The 27,272-nt window shown below is 45.5% G+C and overlaps 1 protein-coding gene across 2 annotated transcripts; it reads right to left on the bottom strand.

Moving 5' to 3' along the window:
- Positions 1-758: 758 nt before the first annotated feature.
- On the bottom strand, positions 759-25,475 carry tmem131l (transmembrane 131 like). 2 transcript variants are annotated; one of them, XM_030093832.1, is made up of 34 exons: positions 25,289-25,475; positions 24,586-24,659; positions 21,149-21,192; positions 15,591-15,662; positions 12,326-12,449; positions 12,124-12,240; positions 10,879-10,983; positions 10,199-10,276; positions 8,856-9,021; positions 8,113-8,171; positions 7,930-8,035; positions 7,703-7,805; positions 7,434-7,578; positions 7,134-7,307; positions 6,972-7,038; positions 6,773-6,896; positions 6,625-6,694; positions 6,419-6,528; positions 6,222-6,291; positions 5,995-6,128; positions 5,252-5,394; positions 4,935-5,121; positions 4,567-4,752; positions 4,339-4,488; positions 3,702-4,251; positions 3,498-3,616; positions 3,242-3,414; positions 2,939-3,145; positions 2,774-2,852; positions 2,571-2,677; positions 2,359-2,491; positions 2,069-2,136; positions 1,808-1,950; positions 759-1,343 (listed from the first exon to the last, which is right to left on the bottom strand). In XM_030093832.1, exons 1-34 carry the CDS (start codon positions 25,410-25,412, stop codon positions 1,026-1,028), a joined length of 4,629 nt encoding a protein of 1,542 aa, XP_029949692.1. In that variant the 5' UTR covers positions 25,413-25,475; the 3' UTR covers positions 759-1,025. The 2 variants fall into 2 exon arrangements, with proteins under 2 accessions (XP_029949692.1, XP_029949693.1); XM_030093833.1 differs by having other exon boundaries at positions 8,868-9,021.
- Between the last annotated feature and the right edge of the window lie 1,797 nt (positions 25,476-27,272).

Genomic DNA, 27,272 nt, shown 5'->3' with positions numbered 1-27,272 from the left:
TCAATGTTGATTTCTCCTGGACTGAATCTACTTGAAGCACTCTGTATTGGGAAGTGTAATAAATATTCATTGATAAAAGGTGAAACCACCTGGAATTACAACAGCTGAAGAGATTTTGGCATTTATAAAGACTCTTCAGTCATTTTGTAGCCGCATTAAAGGGAAAAATTCATATTTGTGGTATAGTTTTAGTTTTTTAAATAATGGATTTTTTTTTAGAAACGTTATATTGCCAGTCCAATTCAGACACAGACAGTGTCCAAACCCCGTCCTCGAGGGCCGGCGTCCTGCAATGACGGACTTGTTAGAGGCTCTTCTACAAGCTGGAGGACGACGTCAACATGAGATCGAGGAGTGCAGGTGGGTGGCTTTCCAGGACCGCAGCTGGATGTCAAAACTACCTTCAGAGGCACGCAGCAGGTGTGAAATGAAGAAACTTCAGATCTTCCTGAGGTGACCGAGGTCAGACTTCATGCTTCTGTAGCAGAGTCACGCGTTCCTCAGTGGAGTGACGAGCTTCATCTCTTTATGTTCGATGGTAAATATTTAGACTGGTGTGTATCCGTCAGTAAGGTGATGATCTTTACGCCTGGAGGGCAGGACGTGGCTTCATGTTTATCCAGAGAAAATACATTTTTTTGTGAAGCGTTTCGCATCTGGAGAGGATGAGACATCTGATGAGGCTCAAATGAAAACATAACCAAAGGAGAAACCGATAAACGAAACTTAAAAGCATTTTGAAAAAAGACTCATTCAAGTAGAAAACCTTTTTTTTTTTAATTTTCTATGTTCAAAACTGCAAAACACCTAGAAAAATATACAACAAATGCTTAACCTGTCACGACATTTAACATCTGAAAATGGGAACATAAAAGAAAAGAAATATTCACATTTTCCCCATAAATGGTAAAAGAACATTCATTTTTATTTCCTTTCTTTTACATATCAATGTTTATATGTTTGCAGTTATTGGTAGGTCTGCCATTTTGCTTTTTATCTTTATCGTTTATTATCTTTTCAAACTCTTAAACGTCTCCGCAGTAGCCGGAGTCGTTGGAAAGCTGCGAGTTGGAGCTGCGGTTGGAGGAGGAGTTCCATATGTCCAGGTTCATGTGGGGGCCGAAGGGGTTGAAGCTGGAGTACTGCAGCGGTCCGCAGGTCCGCTCCGCCTCCCGGGTGAAGGGCGAGTGCGGCGGGGAGACGGGGGAGACGGGCGAGACGGGGGACATGGGGGCCGACCGCTCCGGCTGGAAGTGGCTCTGGTAGGGCTCGCTCTGCGGCGTCCAGATGGAGCCGAACAGGCTGGACATGGGCGACAGGCTGCGGGTCCCCGAGAAGTAAGGCTGTGGAGAAACACCGCATCGTTATCGGGGCGGGGTTAGCCAGGCGCTGACCGTTCGTGACTTTAAAGGATGAAAAAAAAAAAAAAAAAATTAATCTAAGCAAAAAGCAGAAGCAGGAACCGGAAGAGCAGCTAATTAACACACTTCTCGCCAGGCAGTCTGCTCTGGCGGTTCCTCTTTTCTGCTCACGAGCACAAAGCGGCTTGTTGAAACCACAACATCGAGTAAGCAGAGCCGAGTCTGAACGGAGACAATAAAATCCAACAACACGGAGCTTACTACAACTTCCTGCAAACCTGCGCTCGAGGAGAAACGTCTAAAATCTAGTATGAAGAACTTCGGTGATTTGTAATGAGGTAATGGCGGTTATCTCAGTTATGCTGTATCTGTGACGATGAGCTGGTCGCGGCTCGCGATGCTGGCTGATGTGGCCGCATGGCGGTTAGCTCTACTGGACCGGTTACCTTGCTGCCTACGCAGGCCGCTGTGTCCCAGGAGGAGGGAGCTTCCTGAGGCTGCTCCTCACACCAGCCGCCGTGACTGCCGTGCACGCCGTGCACACCGTGACCGTCCTGACTGGGAAAACCACTGGGAAACGTCCCATTGCCTGCAAGACGATGGCAGCAAAACTGTCAGGAGACTTTTTCTCTATTATTAACTATTTTCAATTTTATCCGCTCCATTTGGTAACGTTGTAAAAGCGAGGCGTGTCTCAGAGCTTGTACCGATGTAGTTGCCTTCCTCGCAGTAGCTGTAGGGATTGTTGCACTGGCTGGCACTATTCCATGTAAACCTGCAGGAGAGAAGGAAACACATAACTCTTTGTAGTGAACAGATGGAGAAATAAGCTACATGAAAGGAGATGTTGCCACGTTAACTCCCCAACTTCCCACTCAAAAGCTCTAAAACATCTTAAATTTCTCTTTTTTTAATTGCTCTTGTTAACCACTAGAGGGCAGAATATCTGTCAAAACCTCCTATTGCGGGTGAAGAAAAAGCACTCAGCGGCTCCTACCCGTTGTACGGCCCGGCCGTGGCTGCTTGAGGTATGTAGGGCAGAGCCTCGCTGGTGTTGTATCTGAACTCGTTGGTGAGCGGGATGGACGGCGCCGACCACGTCTCTTCGGGCAGATACTGGCCCGTCAGGTCTTGTAGAGAACACAACAGCTTCGTCAGAAACGGGCAGCGACGCACAAAAGCCTTCAGACTGAGTGTCTGGGCCGTTACCCATGTTCCTGTCCATTCCTGCCGTGACCGCAGCAAAGCTGGGGCTGAAGCTGGCGGCTGTGGCGTCGGGGCTTTGGCACAAGTCTTTGTGGTACAAGCTGTTCATGCTAATACGGAGAAAGGGAACAATTTAAAAAAAAAAAGTCTTTCACATCAAGAATCTCTTGAAGCTGGTTTGAAGTGTCTCGTGGGGCGCTGTGTACCTGAGAGCCTTGTAGTTTGTATTCATGGCCTGGTAACAGTCTCTCTCTGCTGGATAGACGCTGTACTGCATGGAGTCCCCTGGAGAACCAACAGAACCACAGTCAGAACCCGCCTTTCCTCGGCTCTGGCCGGTGACGAACCAGTCGCGTTTCAGGACGCCGTACTTTTTCTGGATGAGGTAGTGTAGGCGTGCGTCCGGGCGCCGGGGTCCTTGTCTCCCTCCATGCTGCTGGCGCTGCTCCAGCTGCCCCAGCTCCCCCTGCTGGCCCGCACGCTGCCCGACGAGCTGCCCGAGTCGGAGCCCGACTCGCACGGCCCGCCGACGCGCCGCTCCGTGGCACACTTTCTGCGAGTGCGAGCCGAACACACACCTGCCAGAAGCCAAAACCAGCTGAGATCAGACCGGAGCGGACCGGAGCGGACCGGAGCGGGCGCTTCCAGACGGCCTGCGTCGGGAGCGGACTCACCGTTCTGCTTGAGGGGGCTCTCCGCGCTCTGTCCAGGCTTTGCCGCCTCCGATTTGGAGCCGCTGCTGCAGCAGCGGTTCCTGCTGCGGGTCCCGTTTAGATTGCGGTCGCCTGTTTTCCAATCGGGTTCTTTCTCCCTCTCTGGCATGACGAGCACGTTGTGCTCAGGAGGGCTGATGAAGCACAGCAACATGTTACCTTTCATTTTCAAGAAAACATCAGAATTCTAAAGCGATGCAAACATCTTCTAAGTTACCTGGAGACACTGTCTGTCTTCCTGCGACTCCTCTTTCCCTTATTATTCCCCGGAGCAGCGCCGGCGCCGGCGTCTGTGGTCTGTGCTTTCTTCTTCTGGCCTTTGCCATCTTCTCTGACCTGAGTCGGTACAAATCAAAACGAGGAACGTGAGAGGCCGAGCCTGAAAGAGCGGACAGGTGTCCACTTGTGGTCTTTCCATTACCTCCGGCTCAGAAGCGTCCCTTTTCTCTGCGGCCGTCTTGTCGGCGAAGCGCTCACTGCAGCTCTTGTCCACGGGGTTGCACGCCAACAGGCCCGGCCGAGGGCCCGGGCCCACCATGACGTCGTCCGGGAACCCAGCAGGCGTTTCCACGGGAAACATAACCGCTGCTGGCGCTCTGTCCTCCACCACGGTGCTGTGGACGTCTTCTTTGAAGTCTGAGGGCGTCTTTTTGTCCATCTCGCTGACGAAAGCCGGCTGGTTGTTGTTGAAGACGTCGGCGTCAGGGGTGAGCGGCGCCTCCGGCGTCAGGTCCTCCGCCTCTTCGTCCATCGCCACCGCGGCGGCCGTGGCGGCGCTGGGCTTGTATTTGGTGTAATAGACGGAGACTTTGTGCTTCTTCTGCTGCTGGGACGGGGCGCTCGAGGAGCCTTTCTTGGCCGACTGAGGACGAGGGGCGGGGCTGTTGGCCAGAGCCGGCGAGCCGCGCCCTTTGCCTTTGTCAGACGTGTGACAGGTGTCCACATAGGTCTTACAGCTGCCCTTGGTTTTGCTGCACAAACAGGACAATCGGAGGAATATTAACACCGTAAACCTGCGATTACAGTCTGCACATCGGTGGAAAGCCGCCGGGACGCACCTCACTCCGTTGGGAGTGACGCTATTGACCGAGCCGTTCTCCCGCGACAGGACAGAGTTGTGGTTGCTCCTGATGCTGGGCGAGGTGAACTCGCTCAAAATGTACTGCGCTTGATGGAACGCCATCAGACACACGCCGAACAAGGAGAAACTGGAGGACAAAAGAGACGGGACATGATGATCTGTGTCTGACTCATCCCTCCGGCCGTCCGGAGTTCCAGCCACTCACCAGGTGAAGACCAGGGTGACCACCCAGAAGGTCTCCTCCCAGCTGGGGCCCGGGACCACCTGGGCGCAGAGGGGCAGCATGTGGTGGGGCAGCGTCACGTTGAGGGTGAAGGGGAAGGACGTCCCGCGGGACGTCACCAGGGTGAGGTCCCGGATCACCCACGACGAGGTGAAGTCCGGAGTGAACCTGACGACGCACACGGGCAGAGGACCGCAGAAATCAACGTACGGCACGGAGACGAGAGAAGGTCTCATCGGGAAAATGGATGAGACGAGGAGAACGAGCGGTGCTCACTGTCGAGTTCTCATAAAAATGCAATCGACTACATATTAAGACACGACTCAGAGGAATCAGGAAGCGCCACTTACGCGATGGTGATCTCAGAGGAGCCGTTGTGCTCCAAGCTGAAGGATCGACACTGCAGCACCTCGAAGCCGAATCCCTGACATTTGTAGCCGTTGATATTCATGGACATGACGGTGAGAGGAAGCTCTCCTGCATTCTCCACCTTGAAGCTCTTCCTGATGGCGAAGAGGGGCTTGTTGGTGCGCAGGCCTGCGGGTGACACGAATCACTCATTAGAGACGTTTCTTTACGCCAAGTCGGCTGAGCGCTATAAAGTGATGAAGAGGAGGAATAAAATTCAGCAGTCACACATCTGTGTGGCGTTTAGGCGTCGCCTCACCGTCTCGACAGTCCATCAGGGTGGACTGAGGCACGTTGAAGCGTAGAGAGGCTCCCGGGCCGGGGAGCTTTCCTCCCACCTTCAGCAGCTCTTTGGCGCCGTGGCCCTTCACCGTCACCATGTCAAACACCGTCAAGTTGTTTCTGAGGCACGGTGGAAAGAAACACACAAAAATGAGCATTTATTAGGATTTTGTTTTCACGAGAAAGTCTGGAAGCGAGTCACATTTTTTACTGCATTTTGTGGTTTGAAGTCAATTCAATTATGTTTCTTTTCTTTTTGTAACCAAAGCACTCAAATTTTGTCAGAACGCCTTTTGGATAAAACATAAATTCTAATTATTAATCTTGTTTAAATGGACACTCAAAAACCCATAAATATGTGATTTCTGGAAGCATTTAATTGATCGTGTAACCAGCATAATGTGATTTGCTTTATCGGATCGCGGCCGGAGCGGAAGCCAAAAGACAACATGATGTCCGACAGCAGAAGGAAAAAAAATCCTCCACACAGCGAACACAAAAGCCATAGGTATCACCGCGTCCCGAGAGACAAAGAAAACTGTTCTGAGACTAACAGAGAGGTTCAGTCTCCAGGCATTAGATTTGTATAGTAAAAGCTATTTTTATCGTCTATAGAGAGCAGAGATGATGCTCTGGGGAATATATCTCACAAATTCACACCGGAACCAGAAGAGAAAATACATGAAGGAGTTTATCCAAACGTGTCCGACAGTCCTGTACCTGATGATCAGGATGGTGGTGGTGGGCTTGTGCTCGGAGGGGGTGAAGACCACAGCGACCTCCCGAGCCTCCCAGGGCTGCAGCAGCAGACGCAGGACACCCTCTCCTGCAATGTCCTCCAGGCTTTCGCCCGCCTGGAACGAGCCACACCGGGAGGAGAGGGATAACAGTTCAGCAATGCATCGAGTGACATGTGACTGCCGGCGCTGGGCGAGGACGAACGCTACCTTGAGAGGAGAAACCAACAGAGAAAACTCCGAGGTGCTGATGTTGACCGAGAGAGGGCTGATGTTAAACCTGCCAAGAAAAGCAAAGAAATCGCTTTCATCAATGAACCTGAAGGATGATGAGTGGAGTCTTTGATCGCCGTTGATCAGTTTCATTAAAACTTTTCTCTTTTTTCTTTTTTAAAGCTACGACCAACCATTTAGTGAGGAGATCCAGAGCCTCCAGCGGAGCTGGGTACAGGGAGAGGATTCTAATCTCAACAGAAACCACTGAAGGTGAAGGATTCTTCAGCATGAAAGTCTTCACCTGCAACCAAAAGGATGTTTTTCATTCGACAAATGCCACAAAAATAAAAATCTGCAAAGAAAGAACCTATTTTGAGAGAAAAAACCTGTTGCTTACTTTGCTCTCGTTGACAGGTGTGGCACCAAAGTCCAGGGGAGAGGCAGTCTCTGCAGGGAGTCTGAGCCACCTGAGGAGCATTCCAGGACGTTAATAAGGCAGAAGAAGGCCGGGCCGTGTGTCAGTGATTGCTGGAAGACAGAAATACCTGCAGGGGAGCTTGTCCTTGTGGTTCTGCCACCGAGAGCAGAGCTCAGCCGCCAGCTTGCTATCAACAGTCCAGGATGAGGAGAAGAAGTCAGGAAGGAGGGAGCGCTGCCACTCTGAACGCCCTGAAGGGACATTTAGGTAAATATATAAAAACTCATTTCCGCTGTCGAGGAAAGTCGTATGCTGCCAAGCTTCACCTGTCTCAGAGAGTCTCAGAGGGCAAGGACGTCCACACTCGCGTTCAGCTTCAAACACCACGTCGCCCTGCAGACGGCCACACAGGCGGTTACAACTCGGAGTTTCTTCTCGGAACAAAGACAGAACTAAATACTAAATCACGGCCGAGGCTGGAGGTTCACCTTGGAAGAAGAAGAAGAATGGAAGTAGAGTGGAATGTGGAGGGTGGAGCCCAGGCTGGTGTCCAGACTCAGGCTGAAGACCTGCTTGACGGGCAGCGTCCTGCTGAGCGACTCCAGGGACAGGACATGCCAGCAGCCCTGGCTCACCGTCAGGGGACGACTGAAGTTCATCACCTGGCAGACAGGGGGCAGCAGAGAGAATCATTTAGTTTATACTCACAATATATGTTCTAAATCTATGTTTTGCTCTCTCCTTTCTTTAATTTGTAAGAATTCGTCACGCCACGCAGTCATGCACACCTTCATGACGCCGTGCAGCTTCTCGGACAGGCTGGCATTCACAACAGTGAAGGGCAGCAGGGACGGGTTCGTGAACCACAAGTCCACCTGGTTGGTGTCTCTTTGCTTTATTTGGAAAAGGCTCAACGAATCGTCCTGGGTCCATCTGCAGAAAGCACCAAGAAGAGATTTACCATGCTCTCTGAGTGCAGCGATGTTCGGTTAATGCTCGTCAGGACACGCAGTAGAAATGATCTGTTAGAGCTGGAGCTACAACGCTTCTGCTTTACCTGTGCATGATGTGAGGTTTAGGGAAGCTGTGGGTCGTCCTGTTTGCCATGATCTTTAAACTGACGTGACTTGAGCATTTTGCTCCGTGACCAGGCAGTGAACCTGGAGCAGGGTAGAAGAAAAAAAACAAGAAAAAAAAAAAAAAAAAAAAAAAAACTCCTGTTACAATAAAGCTGAACAGAAGACAAAAAAAAAAAAAAAAGAGTGAAGTACAAATAATGTTCACCTCTGCACGCTATGGTCGCCACCTCAGTGAAGTTTTTTGCTTCTGGTCTCAGAAGAGCTTGATTGAAATCGAGGCTGGCTTCAACCTTTGACAGCACCTGCATGTCCTGCGAACACGAGACGTCGAGTCAGACTCAAAACAAGTTGACTAGAGAGCTGCGATCGGGGGAAAACAAACACTCACCTTTACGTGGAGCTTCTTCCCTCCTGAATTTATCATATAAACTCCTATTTTTGCTTCCCCTGTGGAGACAGTTGCAGATAAATGAGCTAACAGCATTTAGGTGCAGTTTCAAAATGTACAGGTTTAAATACGGTAACCCAATTTGTTCAAATCTGTCACAGACACATTTAATGGTCTTTCTATAATCTGCAAGTTTAACTTGGCAAAAGTTTTAACTGGATGTAAAACGAATCACAACCGAGGATCCAGTACTGGAAATACTTCACATAATTAAATTCCAACCCCCAAAAATAACTCTATAAACCAGTTTCACAAACTTTTTAAAGATATTAGGGGAACTGTAGATCTTCTTCTCTTGTTATGCTGCACAACAAGCCCTAAAAGCACAACTGATGTACTTATGAGAACAATCTGTCATCGGACAGTTTATTCCAAACAGCAGTGTTCTTAAATCTCCAGATGCAAACTAAACATGGGCCAAACAGAAAGGAAGTGGAGACGCTTTCATCCTATATCAGAATGTAAACACACACTATCTCAAGCTTTTCGGCCTCTGCTTCGCTTTAGCGGCAGATTAAACGTTCAATGAGGTCATTCAACGCTGAGAAATCGGAGACATCTGTGTGTGTGTGTGTGTGTGTGTGTGTGTGTGTGTTTCATGGATGACACATCAGTCATGGTGAAGCTGTGTGTTTTGCTGCACTGCCACGCCGAGACACACTGCAGTCCGTTTGCTTCCAGACCTGAGGACCCACCGATGGCGGCCTGTTGAGCGCTCGGGGCGACCAGCAGGACCAAGATGTGCTCGATGACGTAGGGCTTGAGCTTGTCCAGGTCGGCGGGCCGGTCGCCGCGCGCTGACAGATTAATCTGCAGACTGAGGCGCTCCTCGCTCTGGAGGCAGGACCCCTGGGACGGGACAGGAAAGGCATACCAGCCACGCACAAAAACAGAGACAAACATGGAGGAGCATGAGAATGACGAGGAGCGATGCGACGGCCGAGATAAAGAAGCAAAAACAAGCCGAGACGAGGGATGAGTTTTGGAGGGATGTTAGAAGCTGAAAGAAGGAGATGCAAATGACTGCCGTCTCCTCCTCTCCGCGCTGAGACTAACACTCTCTCAAAGCTGACAGATCTGTGAAAGGAGAGTGCAAATCTCACTGCAAACCCCGGGATTGTCTCAGAGGGTGAATCACCACTTGACAACCTGCAGACAGATGCCCTGGCTCTGTGCCACGGGGGGGTTCAAGGCCTGCGACAGCACATTTAATCCCCTGCAACTCAGGCAACTGCTAACTTCCTGTTAGGCTCATTTAATCTGCGCGCGGTGCAGACGATGACCAGAGGCCATTTCTCAGTTTGGTCAAAGACTTGAAAAAGATCTCAGGCAGCAGGTGTGGATCTTGGAAACGAGCCGAGCGCTGCAGCTGGGACGCTCATGCAACCCAACGCAAGGATGACTTCAGTTCATTTAATAACGGCGTCGTCGCCAGGTTCTCTGCCGCTTCCTGCGTATCGCGCCACACGAGTACCGGGAGCCCTGCGTCAATTAAAAAGTCTCTCGAGAAAGCAATTAAAGGACTGGCAAGAGATGGCGCCCTCCTGAGGGGCTGTGCAGAAGACAGAAGGCGCGTCGATGACGAGGCCAGCTGTCAGCTGAAAGTTTTAGTCTCACTGGCCGCCTGCTCGGCTCGGGCCGCAGCGAACTATCAGCGATGTCAGGTTCCACATCATAAAAATAAAGTCTGTGGTCAACTGTCTTCCTTTAAATTCTATGTTTCCTCCCCATCGTCTGCTTCCCTTCTTGTTCCACATTTAGTTGTTTTGCTGCCGACAATTCAGGCAAAAGCGTTTCTATCAACTACTAAGAGTCAGACAGATTCATGATCACATGGTGTTAGGATTATTCTGAGCTGCAGGTCTTCAAAATGAAAAAAAACAAAAAAAACATCTTCTCAACTTTTGTGGGGGCAAAAAAAAGTGGTTTTTCCAGTTCCTTTGCTTTGAAACTAAAAATGCGACTAGTTACAACAGGACGAACTGAAAGTGTTCCAGTAGTTGAAGCGAGAGGGAAAAGGGATTACCTGAGGACTGTTTAACAAACTCTTCGGCAAGCTGCACTCCAGCAGTAGACCCAGTATCGTGACGTTGGAGGCATCTTCCTGCAAGTTTCAACAGTCTTTTGTCATGTTCTCTCTTTTTTGCATGCGAAACAACTCTTGAAAGACTTTTCAAAATCACTGATTCAGTGCATCAAATAGTAAGAAAGTCTTTGTTGAAACATATCAAAGATTAAAAGAGTGCATGCACGTATTAAGCTGCAGTCAGAGTGATCGGGAGGGTTTCGTCTGCACTCCGCTACGGTAACAATTTTTCAACTGCCATCGCACTTCCTGTTGTGGAGGCGAGGACTCCTTTCACATGAGTCTCACACACACTTTCACTGCCTCAGTTCCATTTCAAAACTCTTCACAAGTTAATCGGTGTTTGCATGACTAGAAAATACAACCGATTGAAATTTATCTTTTTTTAACTTACAAGCAAACAGTGTGTTTGTGATTTGACAAGAAAAAGAAGTGGGAACAAAGATCATTCAATTTGCCTGCCCTCATACGTTCATGATAGCCAGTGTTTGCCAGTGTGTGTGACAAAGCATCTGTGTGTGTACGAACAGAGCCGACTGTTTATCGGGGACAGGAAAGAGGAAAGCGGCTGTTTCCAATGATGAGCTGTTGTTCGCCGCACCAACAGTTAAAACACATACCTGAGTTTGGGTCAGCTTAATGCTCTGGATGTGGGGGAATATTAGCAGGCTGTCCTTTCTCTGGACAGAGATTAATGAACCCTGGTGACCTCCCACACCAAATACCTGGAAAACAAGTAATTACCATTTAGAAACGAGACTCAACTGCCATGCGCATGATATTAGGGCCAGGCAGTCAACAAGCAAACAAAGAGGCAGTGTCAGTTACTTAAGCCTGAAGCCGCGGTACAACACTGACTACTGCGCCTCAGCCTGAGGTTTGTGTTTTACGACCGTGGTAAATACACAAGAAAAGAAAAAAAAAAGTGTAATGATTTTATATGAGGAACGATAGAGAGTCAACATTAATAATGCATGTTTTGTCCATTTTCTGAATTTGCGATGATGAGAAACAAAAGAAGACTTTCATAATAGCTCAAAAAGACTTGCTTTACCACTTCCTGTACCCAAAATATCAAAGAGACTTAAAATGATGTGTGGTGTTGTGGTTGAGCCTTCAAAACATGTTTCTCATAGAACATTAAATAACAAAGTGGGTCTGGTGCTGGTATCAAACTGTACACAGAGGTGATTCTGCACTGCTGAGGTTAAAACTATCAACTGGAAACCAGTCGCCTTTCATGCTTCCAGCCCATGAGAAGCGAGCTGTGGCGGCACATCAGAGCACAGCTATCTTTGAGCCAGATTATATTTGTTTCGACTAATAAGATACATCTCAGGAAACGAGTGCAGATTAAAAAAAAGAATTGAGTTTCGAATCGTGATAAAAAAAAAAAAGACACGACCCATTTGCATTTCAAGTTTTAAAGTGAATTTTGGCATTTCCATTACACATGTTTCAATCCAATTGCTGAACCCTCTGAACTGGCTTGATTTCGTCAGGTGTCTGTGGTTGACAAACTGAAATCCAACATGCCTTTTGAGTTAGAACTGAATGAAGCATGAGCTCCTCTTTAACAGGATAATCCTCTTTTGTTGACATGTGGGATGAAAAGAAAAACACGATGGATGTTGTGAAGTTTTGAAAAGTCAGTCCAACACCTGCAGTCTGATCAATTCCTTCTGTTTCTAGGAAAAACGGCCTCGATGCGGCTGAATCTGTCTGTAAACCTACACTGGGAGCCCATGGGAAGGCAACACAACTGTCATCTGTTCACTGAGCTATTAAAAGAAAAAAATCTGGTCGAACAACACCCAAATTTAAGCATGGTGTGAAGATAAACGCGTCTATTCAAGCAAACTTACTTGGTATGACAGCAGCCCATGGGCCGATGTGTTTATAAATAATGTGTTTTCTACATTGCCCTCCTCAGACGGGAGGAAAATTAGTTTAAAAGATGCCTTCCCTCTGGGTGGGATCACCTGGGAAAGAGAGGGAAACGTGACATTCAGGCAGGGAATTCGAACACAGCTGATCCGGAACGTCACTTCTCGTGTGCATACTCACTCTTCTGTGGAAGGAAGGTATGTAAAAATGCCTGCTGGATGTAAACATTGACAGCAGTGTCACAGGAACTTCCTGGCTGGGGTTGTGTATATATATGGTTTCAGCTCTTGGCAGCCCCAGCGGCCTGGAAAGACGGACAGAAGATCATATATAGATGCATTCCCCACTGTGCTTATATAAACGGGGGGTGAACTCCACACTATTTCTGGACACAAAGTACTTTTGTACAATTCGAACCATACATTAGCTTAATAATGTGGCCTACTTGCTAAACTAGATCCCTCTGCTGCTCATTTAACATATTAGAGCTGTGACAAGTTGTTAGAGTCGATAAAGTCTAATTGAAAATGAACAGCCTTCTTGTCAACTTAAGTGTTCCCCTACAAAGTCATCTGTTTCATTCTTCTTGGGCCCCAATTGTCCATAAACATCTCCTGTTTGTACACACTCTTACAACGACAAAATATGTTTCCATTTTTGACATAATCACTTCTAAACTCCAAGTGGCACCATCATGGTGCATCCTGTGGCGGAGCTACTCCCCAGCTCAGATTACTGTGGAAATATTTCTTCTAAACAGCTTCCAGAGCGTAGAAAACAAAGAGGGATCGTCTAGATTGCACTGTCGGTATCAGCTTTGGAGCTGGAGAGGAAGACAAAGTATCTTTCGGTCTCCTGAGTGTCGTCTGGAGGATCGAGAATGATGGGATTCCACCTTTCACAACCTCAATCGGCAGTCTGGACTATGTTTATTTATTTTTCTGTGGAGCTTATTTGCAAGTAACCTCAGCTGAGATGAAACATCTACGGCCGCTTTGCACCTCTTGATGCACACTTTGGTCTGCGCTGATCCCTCTTTATACCGCAGCCACCCTCACAAGGTCAAACCAATGCTCGGAGCACGGGAGTCGAGTTACTCTCGTGACCCACTCTTTTATGCTCCTGAAAACAGCTGTGAGGACCTAAATCATCCACCTTGTTGCCCTCTGAATGAAGATTACCACCAAAGGCAAGTCAGCGTGGCACTATGTGGCCTATTAATTTTAACCCTCTCTAATAACTAGTAAGTGTTGCAAGAAATTAACAAGTAACTTTATCCACGCCGCAGCTGGAGATCGTGTTTACGGCAGTGTATTTGAGTATGAGAGGACGCGGTCATGCAATAATCTGGGCTCCCTTTTTAAAGGTCACATGTAAACGAGTTAAGACGTACACACATCCGCATGTTAACTTTAATCGTTAGAAGAGATCACAGCTATAATGAGACTGGCCCTTTAGCAACATCACAGCAGAAAATCACTGAAGCATACAGCGAGTTCTTTCAACTTCATAGTCAGGCTGTAAGTTTATAAGAAACTCAGGTAGACAAATCAAGAGGCAGGTTATGAAACAGCTTTAGGAAACATCAGTATGAAGGTTACCTTGGAAGCTCGATCATTGTTACAAGCAATCTATTAATGCCGCCCTCGGCGCGTTTTGCATGGTGACACTTAAACAAAGGCTAAAAATTAATGTCTCGTCTGGAGGCTTTTTGCCAAAGCTTTTTCCTTCATTAATTTCAAAATCTTATTAGACTTCGAGTTTAATTAAAATACACGTCTCCGTTTAAAGCCTTTCATCATGAAGATCACATTTGGTTTGAGAGGGAGTCGTTCATGATGAAATGTGTCTTCAGGGCTGAATGTCTTTAGGGAGTCATAATACCCTGAACCTCCGCTGAGGACTTTACTGCTCAGTCTTGGAATAGTTTGTGCTGAAATGTTATAGTTACATCTAGCTATTAAGGTGTGGCTGGTTGTGTAAATGACAACTTCTTAAAGCGAGGTTTTTGAGGTTTAAATTAGCGCTCTGTGTCGGCTGGAACTTTTGACACGCGTGGCCTTTTCCATCCAGTCGACGCAGACGAGCCGCACATGCGCCGGATCGGGTCGTCGGTTTGCTTGTTTGTGCTTCAACGGAGTTGGAAACAGCGGTCACCAGGCAGCACAGGGAATTTGGAAAAAGGGAAACCCTGATGGAATTAGAGCGGAGTCAATGGCTGTCTATGCACACATGAGCAGCCGACAACCGGAGGAGCCCATGAGCAACATTCCTACTGCGCAGCGCTCGCGCAACAGCAAGGGACTGATTACAAGGGAAAACACGGTTTGTTCTTTACTGCATTTGAAGTTGCAAAGTGCTAATGAAGTACAAGGTATACCAGATCGACACAAGATGATTCACATTTGTATCAAAGAGTGTGGAAGATTAAAAAAAAAAAGGCACAAAAAAAGGCATTAGTACATCGAAAACATATATTAGTTTCAACACTAAAAGCAGTGCAGGCCCAGTATAGTCCAAAATGCTACATATCTACAGTGTGCCATTTATCTGACACCCCACCTTTCACTTCCTGTTTGTCTGTCGGAGTGTGACTTGAACTGCACACCCACAGATGAACTAAGAAGATGGCACGGCAGATTAAAGCATTTCACCTGTTTCTGAGCTGCTGTCAATCTGTTCACACTAAGGATGAATTTCTGTCTCGTGTGAAAAAAAAACAAAAAAAAAAGACAAAACACAGTTTGGATATTTAAAGTTAGGATCATCAATACCACCAGCTGGCAGATTTCTGTGGGCGTTGCATGCATAACATCAAAACTGAACAACCGGGTAAACAGTGCAGCCTTCATGTCGTCGCTCTGTTTGGAGACCTCCATTGGTGATGTTTGATGTTTGAGTGGTTTTTCAATGTACGAAATCATCGTACATTCACCCATAAAAATGAAACTGATGTGTAGATCTCTTTGGCACACGGCCCATTTTCAATCCTAAATACCAAATTGTCTTGGGTTTTTGAATTTCACCTGTACAGTTACAAAGTTTGAGGCTGAAACCAGTTGGTGAATGTTTACTCTCAGTGGGAGCGACGCAGATCGCTGGTCGGCCTCGGTATTGTGTCTGCTCTGGGACGACGGAGGCATGCAGTGACGTTCTTAACCCTGAAGTCTGGGGGTCACCCTTCTCCCATATGTGTCTCGAAGCAGGCTGACTGCCATACTCGGACATCCTGTCTGTAAATGAATGCTAAAACGGCCCTTGCTCTTTCTGCAGCATTTACCGCAGCTGCAGGTCGCTCGGTGTGATGCGCCGGAATATACTTATTCTAAACAAAGACCGAAATACGGCTGAATGAATTACAATTAATCTCTGTGTTACAAGTTTGTAAAAATCTGTATTTGTTAGGATATGCTATGCAAAAACAGAAAGTGATAGCAGCACTTACTGCATCCCAAACTCCAGCGCTGGAGGCTGAAAATGCAGGGGCTTCCCATTCTCCAGGGAAAATGGAGAGGAGCTGTTAAACAGAGGGAAAAAAAAAAACAAAAACATTAGTTCACAATCACAGTGCTCATCTCTACTTTTTAAAAACCTAACATATCAAAAACATCAATGCATATAGATGGAGTTTTTCTGTACGATTCCAATAACTACACTTGTACTGACCCTGACCACGTCACAAATGGCTTACTTCCCTGTTCAACAAAATAAGCAGAACTGTGCATTCACTGGAATAAAGATATAATGGGCACGGGGGGGCACAAGCAATAGCATAATAGGCAAAAATAACCTTTGCACCAGTGAATCATTACACACTCCAGTTGGATGAGTGGGCAGATGAATAACTCTACCCACCCCAGACTGCATGCATGAAAAGGAACAGCCGCATACGCTGAGGGTGGGAAGGAATCGGTACTGTAATATTTTATTTAAACTAAAAAAAAAAAAAAAAAAAAAAAAAAGGCCTATAAAAGCATGAACTCACAAATCCAGAACCTAAAAGCAGCCCAGACTCAGCTCGGACATGATAAAATACATTTACACAACTTGCAACATGTGGATTGTTGGTGGTCACAGCATCTTTCTGGAGTCGCACTGTGTTTTCACTGCTGGCGCTGTGACTTCATGTGCTAATTAGCTCTGGGAGCTGGTGACCCAAAGCCTTGAGCAAACAGCTGATTTGTGGCCGCATGCGCACAGTTCAAAGTTTGGATTCACAGTCTCAATGTTTTTTTTCCTTTATTTACTGCACTGTTTACATTGCAGATTCTCACTGAAGGCATCAACACTATGAATGAAGGCATATTGAGAAAAGTGTGAATTAAATTAAATAAAAGCAGCACCAAGTCCCATCAAAAGACACCTCAGTCCAATTTGTAACCTACAGAGCCCACAGTGGTCACAAATTCATGTAAAACTATTAATTTTTCCCGGTAAAATCATCAAAACGCAGCTACGATAATAACAGGATGGGTTCTAAATGTCCTTTTCCAGGCTGCTATATTTGGGCAAAACAGCACATTAACTACTGAATATTCACATAAGCAACAGTTCTTCACACAAGTCACCATCTGCCCCCACCAACTATAGCGCAGTGGCATTTGCTGGGCAGGCGGGGGTACGGCAGAGGATGTGAGCTGAGCCCACAGCGGGTCCACAGAGGGGGTTTTGAGACAACGTCAAACAAAGTCTGACACAAAAAAAACTTGAGATCCTTGTTCCGAGACGCTCGTCCTGATCAGCACAGTTACAAGAGGTCGACAATCAGTTTGTGAGCTGCACCACTTCACCACACGTTTGATGCAAGTGTGCACACACCCCACTTGCACATCTTGAGCCACCGAACGCACAAACTGCAAGCTTAGTCTTGCAATCTTGCGTAATTTCAAAACACTGCATGAATAATAAATGATTGTGTAGAAAAGCAAAGCTCGCCCCGAGGGCACCCACGTTCTTACGCAACAGCTGTACTGATTGAGACTGCATTTATCCTGGTCAACATAACGCAGTTCCACTTATCGTCTATGCTGTCTGCTTTTTATCTCAACTGTTGCGGCTGAAGATGAACCAATCTGTGTGGAAGTGATCAAACTTCTTCTGCAGCAGTGAAGAAAATAACGTCTTGATGTAAAAAAAATACAGGTCAAACACATTTTACATCTCTAAACATTTGAAAACGATGACGTTATTTTGGTCCACATGTGGGCTGCTCTGATGCGCTGGTGCTATGAAATGATTACAGATACATTTTGTTGGCATGTTGGCATGGAAGGAACAGAAGATCTTGGAAACAGCTTACAGTGGCAACTTTATCAACACCGAGAGCGGAAGTGAGTGATCAAATGTTTTCTTCAAGTTGGACAGACGTCTAAATTGAGAGCTTGTTCTCCAGACTCTGCTGAGTTCACATAATGGAATGTAGAAACAACAGAGGGGGGGGTTACAAAAAGATGTGTTAACTTTGTATTAATAGAAAGTATAAACTACATGTTGACAGCTGTTTACAGTTGGGACATGACACCGATGAGCTTTAACAGGGTACTACTAATAAACAAGTCTTCTCACCAATCCGGGTCACCGTATGAGCAGCAGCGTACTCTTACAATCTTCATAAAAAGCATTAAGAACGATTCGTATAAAACACTTCTCCGCCCATTAACTCCACTGTCGCTGCCGTCCAACGGGTTTCAACATGTAGAAAGTTAAAAAAAGCGTTCGTGTATCAAATTATGCTGAGAATCTTACTTTCACCTTAGAAAAGATGTTTTTCCTTCCAATTTTCCCCAATAACAAAAAAAATTAAAAAAATCTCACAATGTCCTTTAAAACGTGATTGCCTCGGTCAAGTCAAGCCATGCAGGCACCAGTTAGCACACGAACTACTCATTTATTATCAGTGCATGTTTCAGATGAAAAGATCTGTGATTACTGCAAAATTCATCAACAACTTGGATCTCATTGAATTAATGAAATCAAGAGGCGTAACCTCATTAATACATCTGGCCACACAAGCACTTGACAGTGCAGAATACAACATTCTCTGATGTCCTCATTACACGGATGCTAATTCTCCCTGCTGAAACTGAACGCACTTCACTCCGCGTTGCTGCTGGATCAAAGTGACGAATGAATGCAAAATTAACATTAAGCCTGCAAACTGACTGAAGAGAGGGTGTCAGACAGAAAAATAGGCATGAAAACCAAGGAGGCAAAATGGAATTAAGTCCTGTGTTTCTTATATTTAATGACGTACAGACGTGTGTTTTACTTTCACGACACATCTCCTTTATGTTACTTCTCCAGTTTGTAGTGTAGAAAAGAAAAAAAAAGGGAAGCACAAAGAAGTTTAAATAAAGTGGCAGCGGGGCCTCACTTGATGTTTGCCACACTGCTTTCTGCAATTACATAACCGCCGCTTCATCTTCAAGATCCCTCCAACTACTATGGTTGGTTAATTCACAACCTGCCAAACAGCAGAAGTTACGGTCGAATTACTCAAAACAGAAAAGTCTGCATGCGGATGAGTGCAGGAGAGGTCAAATATGGAAGCAGAAATGAGCTAACGCTGTTGCCTGAAGGTCTTCGGGTCACAAAGTGCTACGATTCTGTGGTGCAATGATCTGTTGTGGAAAATGAAATAATGTGTACAAAGAAGAACAGAGATAAATTTACTGGTTTAATCAGCTATGACATTAAAACACAGTGTGAAAACATGTTCACTGATCAGCAAGTGTCACACTCTGAAATGCCTGAGACATTTAAACTGCAGTGTACAGTAGTAACTTTGAATTTGTAGAAAATCCCAGCCGCTCAACGAGCACACCACTGCACTGTAGTCCAAGGATTCTGTCCACCGCCTCAGTACAGAAATAACAAGTTATGCTTGGTGCGATTTGATCCCCTGGATCTAACTCAAATAAAGTCAGTGGAAGCAGCGACCTGAGTCGAGCTTCGGGGGGAGAGGTCAGGAGCAGACGAGACTTCAGGTCAGCCATTGTTCCCAGACGACAGGAAAACAAAAGGACCGTCTGAAATTAAAGCCACATGTTGGACAACTACCTTTTTTCTAAAATGTGGGCTTAGAAAAGACATTCTGAAAGACATACTGACGGTAATAATATCTGCGATGCTGATTAGGCTTACTAATTTAAAAAAGACAACTTTGGACATATTGACCAAAACCTCAACATGATATCGTCGACCTCTGTATCTGCTGCTTGCTCTGCCCTTTAGAGTGCAAGAAAGTGACGGCAGGCCTGGTGAGTGCCTGATAACCCCTGCACGAGAGGCCTCGCAGTCCACAGCTCCGGAGGTCCTGAGGTCAGCCGACACTGCAACGCCTCTTTTGCATCTAACCTCTTGAGGTTTAAAAATAGCGTTATTCCCACACTGTTCAAGCAACTGCTGGTCACACGTAAAGCAAATAAACTCTCCAACCGTGCTCACTTGAACAGAACAGCTCGTTTTTTGAGTGCACAAGGTAGGTAAATATATTGTCAATCATCCAGGTTTACTGGGCAAAGATTAGGTATAGAATAGTACAAAAGAACAGTAAACAGGTGTTTAAATGAAAGAGAATAACCTATAAATAGCGAGTCCACATGTAGCAATCAAATAAACATAAAAATTATCCAGATCTGAATGGTTTGAGGGGCTAGATGGAATTGTTCTGCTAGTCTGAGTCCTACAAAACATGCAATTTGCTGGTTTAACACACATTTTTGTCCCAAAATAAAGAATATTCAAATGTCAGGCTGAAACTGAATCCATCATTAAACCAGGTTCAATAACTTTGTACGATCGGCACAGGTTGCATGAGCTGGACTCATTGGACAACCCACTGCATAGAAACTGAAACTGGCCTCATCTCGCAGAAAGAAGTCAGTGAAACTTGCAAAATGCCGCAGTCCAAACATCTATTCAGGGAGCAGAGTATATGGATCATATCCAGTTTCAATGTACGAGCTTAAAGCTCAGCGTCTTTACATTACTGGCACGGCTGCTGCTCCTTGTTAATCTTCTCAGACATAAACAAGAAGCAGAAGTGAAGCCGACTAGCATGTTGATTTGCGGCTTTAAAAAAAACCCCAGAAAAACTGTCAAAAGGGTTACAACAGCCTCAAGATTGCCGTTTCCGAGCAGGCGAACATGACCGGTGCACTAACAGATAATACCATTAACTTGCAGACCCGCTGACAAAAACTTATTTTCCAGAGTATTTTCTGCAGGAACAAAAGCAGCTGGGAAAGACAGACCACCCCTCTTTTTTCTTTCAAGGAGTTCTAAAATTAGTCAGGAATTCAGCTCTGTGCCTCCGTTAACGCACGCCCCCAAACTCTCTCCGTCACACGCCCCCTCACTCACCAACATAAACACCGGGGCCTGCACGCAGAGGAAAAGGACTCTTTTTTTTTTTTTTTTTTTTTTTAAAAAGGCTTTTCACACTCGGCCCGACGCGCTGAAACTACACGGCGTCGTTTATCTCTGCGAGTCCTGCAACGCGTCGACACGCGGCCACAAACCATTTAGCATAGCTGTCGTCTGACATGCGGGCCGTTAAATATGTACGTTGCAGCACGGCTTTATATAAACAGCAGGTTTTTTTTTTTTTTTTTTCTGTACTGAAGTGGACAATAGTTTTTCCATCTGGGGAGTCGAGAAGGAAAAAAAGAGAAGAAAAACGCCGCCGCAGCTCTGGTTGCAGTCCATCTCGCAGTTAGCGTTCTAATCTACAGCATGGCAGAAAAACATGTCTGCATGATGCAATCTGGGAGTTGGTTTGAGGTCGGATGATAAAAGTGCAGCTTGGGGACAAAACGTGCCACTCATGTCCAGGTGGAAGCTTTTTCAGCTTCGCATCCTTCTGAAATTGTTGAATGCATGTGTGACTTTCTCTGACGCTTCAACTGCAAAACCGAGACAAAGTGCTGGCTTTGCTTGACTGTCGGAAAGGTTTCACTTTCGAGCTAACAGCAGAGAGGGCGGGCTAAAGAAATCGCTCACCTGTCTTCGAGAGGAAGACCGTCTCTTCTTCGCTCCTTTTCAACCTGAAAATGACCAAACAGACATTTCAGTGAGGTGAAACAGAAATCCATTTATTGAACATCACTACTGTAACCTTAAGAAGAAAGATATTCGTGGGATGAGCGTGTGCTGGTATGCCAAACCGCCTTCAGGCTGCGAGCAGCTCGTATTCATGAACAAGAGGCTTAATTCACAATGATAAAACACAAACGGCCCCATTTCATTTGAATCTGCACTTCAGTCCTTTGAATTTAGCTGAAAATATGATTTCACTGTGACTGAAGCAGCAAATCCAAGGAGAAAACTGGAGAGGCTTCAGGAAACTAAAACTGGCATTAAATCCTTTGCATCATGGCTCTAAATTAGACAGCAGGCAGCAAATTGTGCCAGTGTTGGCAGAGAGCGCTGCAGCTCTCAGAACAGCAACCAGCACCTAGTGGTCAGCTCCGTGTTCCCGCAGTACTGCTGAATAAATCCCGACTGGTAGCCGGTCCCCAAAGGCGAACAAACCTGTTATGGGTGTAGGAAAGGCTTAAGGCCCAAAAAAAAGAAAAATAGAGCCATAATAATTGGGAGACTAACTGGTTTTCAAAGCGAGAAAGGGTTGTATTGTCAGGTCTAAGAGACCTGTTTGAGATTAATGAGTTTAGAGCCGTGGTGTCATCACAAGATGGTTCACTCCAGTCATAAAGGAATAAACATGGTGAACGATGCTCAGATCAGCTGTGGTGTCCCAAGATCCTTCACGCCTCACATCTCTAGAATCCTGAACCAGATGCTTCCAAGCTTTAATGCTGTCGACCATCTGAATGTCGCAGAAGAAACTGACACTCATTAGACCATTTAATGTCAAATTTTGCTGAGCTGGTACGAACCGTGTGATCAGACCATGATTAATTCTCACGCTGGAGCACTAATAGGTTAGCTACAGACAGCACAGTTTAGTACCAGATATATTTAGAATCACAACAAATGGGGTTAGCAGCAATCTAGTTACTTCAAAACCATGTGCGTGCTCTCAACTATTACCTGATCACCGCAGTGTGCATCGAGTGTGTTGTTACACGTGGGGAAACTTTAACTGGCTCCACACTTGGTCATAAGTCATGCAGGCATGACACACGCTAACCCTTGAACATTTGCACAGTAGCCAGACTTTATTCGCTGAGCAGGTAAGACTCACCGGCGGCCATATAAACACTGTTAACGACTGAGTTGTAGTTGTGCGTGCAACACATGGCCAACAGAGATAAGCTCTGAGACTCGCAGAAATACAGTTTGCTCAAGAACAATCGCGCACATTATAGCAGCTCTGTGACTTCAGAAAAAAAAAAGTGCCACAAAACTAGACCAGTGGAAAACATTTAGAATGCAGTCGGTCTTTTTTTTATGCAGCACTATGCCAAAGAAGTCAAAATGTGACAGTGAAGTAATTCTTTGTAGTTTGTGCAGGAATCACGACAGCTTGAGAACAATCCTGCTTTTGTAGGACTCACCAAAGGGCCTTTTTATTTGATCATAATTTATCAATGTGTTACAAGTGCTGAAGAAGCAGATTTACTAAAATTCATCCAGGAGAAAGTCTGATTCAAGCAACACACTTCCTCTCTGCACGTGGTAGAAGCTACATGTTGCAACTTGAAATGTTCCAGTTCCGCTCTGACTGGGATCCTACAATACCCCGAGCCCGTTTTAAAGAGTGACACATTAACAAGGAGACGGGCAGAGACTAAGGACAACAATACGACAGGCTAACACTGCTCGCTGCAGCGGGTGTAAATGAACTTGATTCCACTAGATAGGGATTTAAACATTTATGATTCCAGTCTCTGTGCGAAATTCAAATAGGTGCCCAGAACAACTCATCTTTAATAACAAGGAAATAAGCGCAGTCAGACGAGAGGCCAATCTAATCAGATAATTCTCTGGCAAATGCACAACACAAGACAATGAGAACAAAAACCCCAGGAGGAAGTGAAAGAAGGCAGCAATTACGACTCCAGTAATTCACACAGAAGCTTTTATGATCTCAGAAATGGCAAACCAACACGAACTGTAGCACTTCACGTACATGAAAAGGCAGGCAGGCACTTCCAGCTCGAGTGCATCTCACATTCAGACGGTTTCTTTCACTCTTTTCAGACTCAGTCACACCTGTCTTGGTTGCATGTGCTGCACTTCCTGAGTGAGCACAACACTTCTGTGAGAGCAGTCTTTGTGACTACCTCCAAGTGAAACGTTTAAAGGACATCGGTAAATCATGGTTACATGGAGAAAAAAAAAACTAGGAGAAAATCTATGTATCAGGAAAGTGTGACAAACAGCCACCTGTACACTAGTACATTCTCAAGCTGTGGGAAACACCACACTATCTAACCAGATGACCATCTGCACCCTCACAGTAAAAAGGAAAGACATCCCCGTCATGCTCTGACACATAGTCCGTGTAACTGAGACAGTGCCTCCATTCACTGTTAAACATGACACCCGACAATGTCAACGACGCTGGCATCTGCCGTTTCATCTGCAAGTTAGCGATGCATGAAAAAAAAATAGTGATGTGCTTCTGCACTCATTTATATACATCAGTTTCCATCAGTTCATCCAATAAATTATTACATTATAATGCATTATCTTTAGTCATAGTATTATCATCTCTAGCTGCAATTAGTAAGCAGTATTATTAAAGACCCTGCTTCAGTTATATGGTGTTAAAACCCCACAAAAGACTAATTTCACCAACAGAAAGTAGCACGCTCTCCTCAGGTAGGACAGGGCCTCAGCTGGTGACCGACCTCATGACAGCCTACAGGTAAACACTGAACCTCCTTCTGTTTGCACTCTCTTTGCTCTACAATTACGCAATCCCCACAGACGTCTACCCTGTGATAAAAATGTAAAGCACTTCCTAGATTTCTTAGAATATGGCTCAACCAAACACACAAGGAGTGAATGATTGTAAAGTAGTGTGCAGGAGTGGACAGCCTCGCTCCTGGCATGCTCTCATTGTGAACTATACAGATCCAACTCCATAATGGACACTATGTACAAAAGAAAAATAAGGAGGAGCCACATGGCAGGTGGCCTCATGCTCTGGCTTCATTTCGGAGTTGTTGTGTGTATAAACGAGACTTATAGCTGGATAATATCACGGCAGACAATCACAGCCAAGATCATAAAGTAAAATGACGAACAATCCACAACATCACTGGATACAAACTGCAAACACAACAATAACGATGCTCCAGACCTCCCACACGTGTTCATTCATTTCTCCGAGCTTTCGGCTGCAGTGCTGTGGTGATCGCTGTTTTTTTTTTTTAATTTGTTTTATATTATGTTTTTGCTTGTGCATATTCACAAATTCAGCTTCATGTCGTCCAAGAAGCTGAAAGTCAAGGCAGGAATGTGGTTACCTGGAGCGGGACTAAAGGCTCTGCCTCCTCCGGCTGCCAGACCTCGACCACGCTGGTGGACATCTGACTCAGAGCTTGAAGAGAGGGCAAGAAATTAGCAGTTAGCGGCGAGAGAACGCACCGGGCTCAATAGACGTGTGCGTTATTATCAAGTTAATGGAGCAAAAATAGCGTGGATCGCGAACAGAAGTGAGGAAATGAGTTCTCCTCGGCAGCCTGACAAAGGGCTGTTCGCTAGCTGCCTGTAGCTTAGCGCGGAGGCTAACCAACTTGGAAAACACACTGCAGTAAACACACCAGTGTTCCAGCCCTAAATACACATCTTACATAAATGTGTAGATTTATTACTCTGGCAGATGTAGGTCAGTCATTTCACAGTCTAAATAATTTCCTACTTTCATCTATGGGTGAGTTATATTTTATGAGCGAGAATAGGGGAACTGGAAGCTAGCGAGAACTAGCAGGCTTGATAAAACACTGGTTCAAACCGAGGCTGAAATTTAAAGAAAATACTCCGGAATAACTTTATTCTGATTATTTTTCATCCGCTGTAACATGTTCGACTGTTTATTTCAAATTGTATCCAGCGTTACTGCCAAGTCAGTCAAGCTAACTTACGGTTTTTTTTTCCTTTTTCTTTTTTTTTTCCCCCTACAACGGTGGTGTCACCGTCCAGAAAAGGGAAATAAATGAGAGCACAAACCTTGCAGCTGCGCTCCTCCGTGCTGTACGCAGGGTAAAAGTAGCTGAAGTATTCCCAGTAGTATATTGATCCACGTTTTCCTGTGACAGTGGCTGCCTTGGTGGAAGTCGTGTAGCCCCGCCATGCTGCCCTCTCAGCTAGCAGCCTGCCGTGTGTTCAGCTGGGTCGCGGTGTGTCTTTCTCCCAGCGAGCAGCAGCAGCTCCCTCCCTCTCCGTCCCTCCCAGCCTGCTCAAACACAAACACACACACACACACTGCTGCTGCTATCTCCTGCAGAATACACAGTTTCTGATGTCTTCTTGCACAAGCTGAATTCTACCAATGCGATAAAGTCAGTCTCATGCACAGATGTGCATGCATGGCGCTGGATACAAAACATTACACTTTTGCTTGTCAGCTGAACAGCAATCTTATTCCTATGTTTTGTTTTTCTTTAACCCAGTTGTGTTTATTATTATCAGTTTATCTTGCTTTGCTATCTTTCTGCATGTCTTATCCTCTGAACTCACTTGGATTATACTCATTTCATTTGTGTTGCACTTCCTGTTTCGTTATTGTGTGTTATAGTGTGTCAGTGCACTGAGTTACATGCAAAAAGGTGTCATATAATGACAAAGCTAATCAAACTTCATTAATATCCTTGGGGAAATGATTTTTTTTCTGCAGTCACTCACCTGGAGTGGTGGCAGTAACACTGGGAGCTGATGGGGGGGTCAAAGGTCTTGTTTGAGGAGCCACAGTGGCAAAATGTTTCAAAGTGCTTCCGATCTCAAGTCCACTTCTCTTGCCTCTACGCCGCCACTGCTGATGGCTTCCCTTCTTCTGAACTACTATCAGGAAGTTGCTGACACTCACCGAATATAGTCGTGGAGCAAAAGCAGCGTTTATGGTTTCCTCTGCTCAGAACCATTCCTACAAATGCAGCGTCGTCACACTCATGCAGGTATCTTTGCATTGTGAAGCATGCATGAGGCTGGACACTAAACAACATCACACTTTGATGTCCTTTGAGCAACAATTTTATTTCAATATATTGATATTTTTTTCAGCCATAACTTTTCCTTTCTGTATTAAAGCTTTGTCTTTTATTTAGATTTTGTTTTGAATTCTACCTGGGTTTTGGCCTCAATTTTAATTTGCTTACTTTCTTGTTTTATTATCTTTTTTTACACACTTGATAATCCAGATCTCTTCCTCTGACTTCACCCTTATTGTACTTTTCCACTTGTGTTTGGATTTTATTGTTGTGAAAGTCCTTCTGCACTTCGAGCTACTCCGACCTGTGTCGTCTAGTAAAGTTTGATTGGTTCATTTGAGGTGAATAATCAACGTGAATTACTATCTTTACACCTTCAGTGTTATCTTCATTCCTTCTTAACTGACATCGGAACAATGCAGACAGTCACTGAATGTACATTCAATTAGTCCTGGTGCTGCTTCGGTAAGATATTTTCGGTGGAAATAACAACGGGTGGAAAGAGCAGTTCAAATCTGCCATTAAGAACAACTCCTGTTACATTTCTTAAGTAAAATGACAGTTGTAAAAATGTCTGGTTTATGATGTCTGCTGCAGAGATTGTACATGTTTGCCTGGAGGGACCGAACACGACACGTCAGCTATTGTTTTGACGTTCTGTGTTTGATCTGGATTTTCAACTTCATTTTTACAATAGTATAATACATTTAACCAAGGCAGAAATTAAATACATTTCTTAATAAAAGCGTACATATGGCTAATTTGAGTTTTTAGCTTGTGATCCTTTACATTAGAAATGAAGAATTGAAATCCTCATTAGAACCAGACATATCTATCTCACTCTTATTAAGGACAAAGTCATGCTGCCATGTTTTCGGCATCTGTCTAACCTTCCAATTTCAAAGTAAAAGTGTTCCTCATTCGACAGGAGAGCCCATCAGGAAGGCCTGTGGTTGACTTCAAATACTTTTAGTAACAGCGTTCGCACCAAACATCCACTCTGATCC

The sequence above is a fragment of the Salarias fasciatus genome, chromosome 6 (assembly GCF_902148845.1).
Source record: "Salarias fasciatus chromosome 6, fSalaFa1.1, whole genome shotgun sequence".
Classification (NCBI taxonomy): domain Eukaryota; kingdom Metazoa; phylum Chordata; class Actinopteri; order Blenniiformes; family Blenniidae; genus Salarias; species Salarias fasciatus.
The sequence above is the reverse complement of the archived record's forward strand: the minus strand, read 5'-3'. Positions and strand labels throughout refer to the sequence as shown.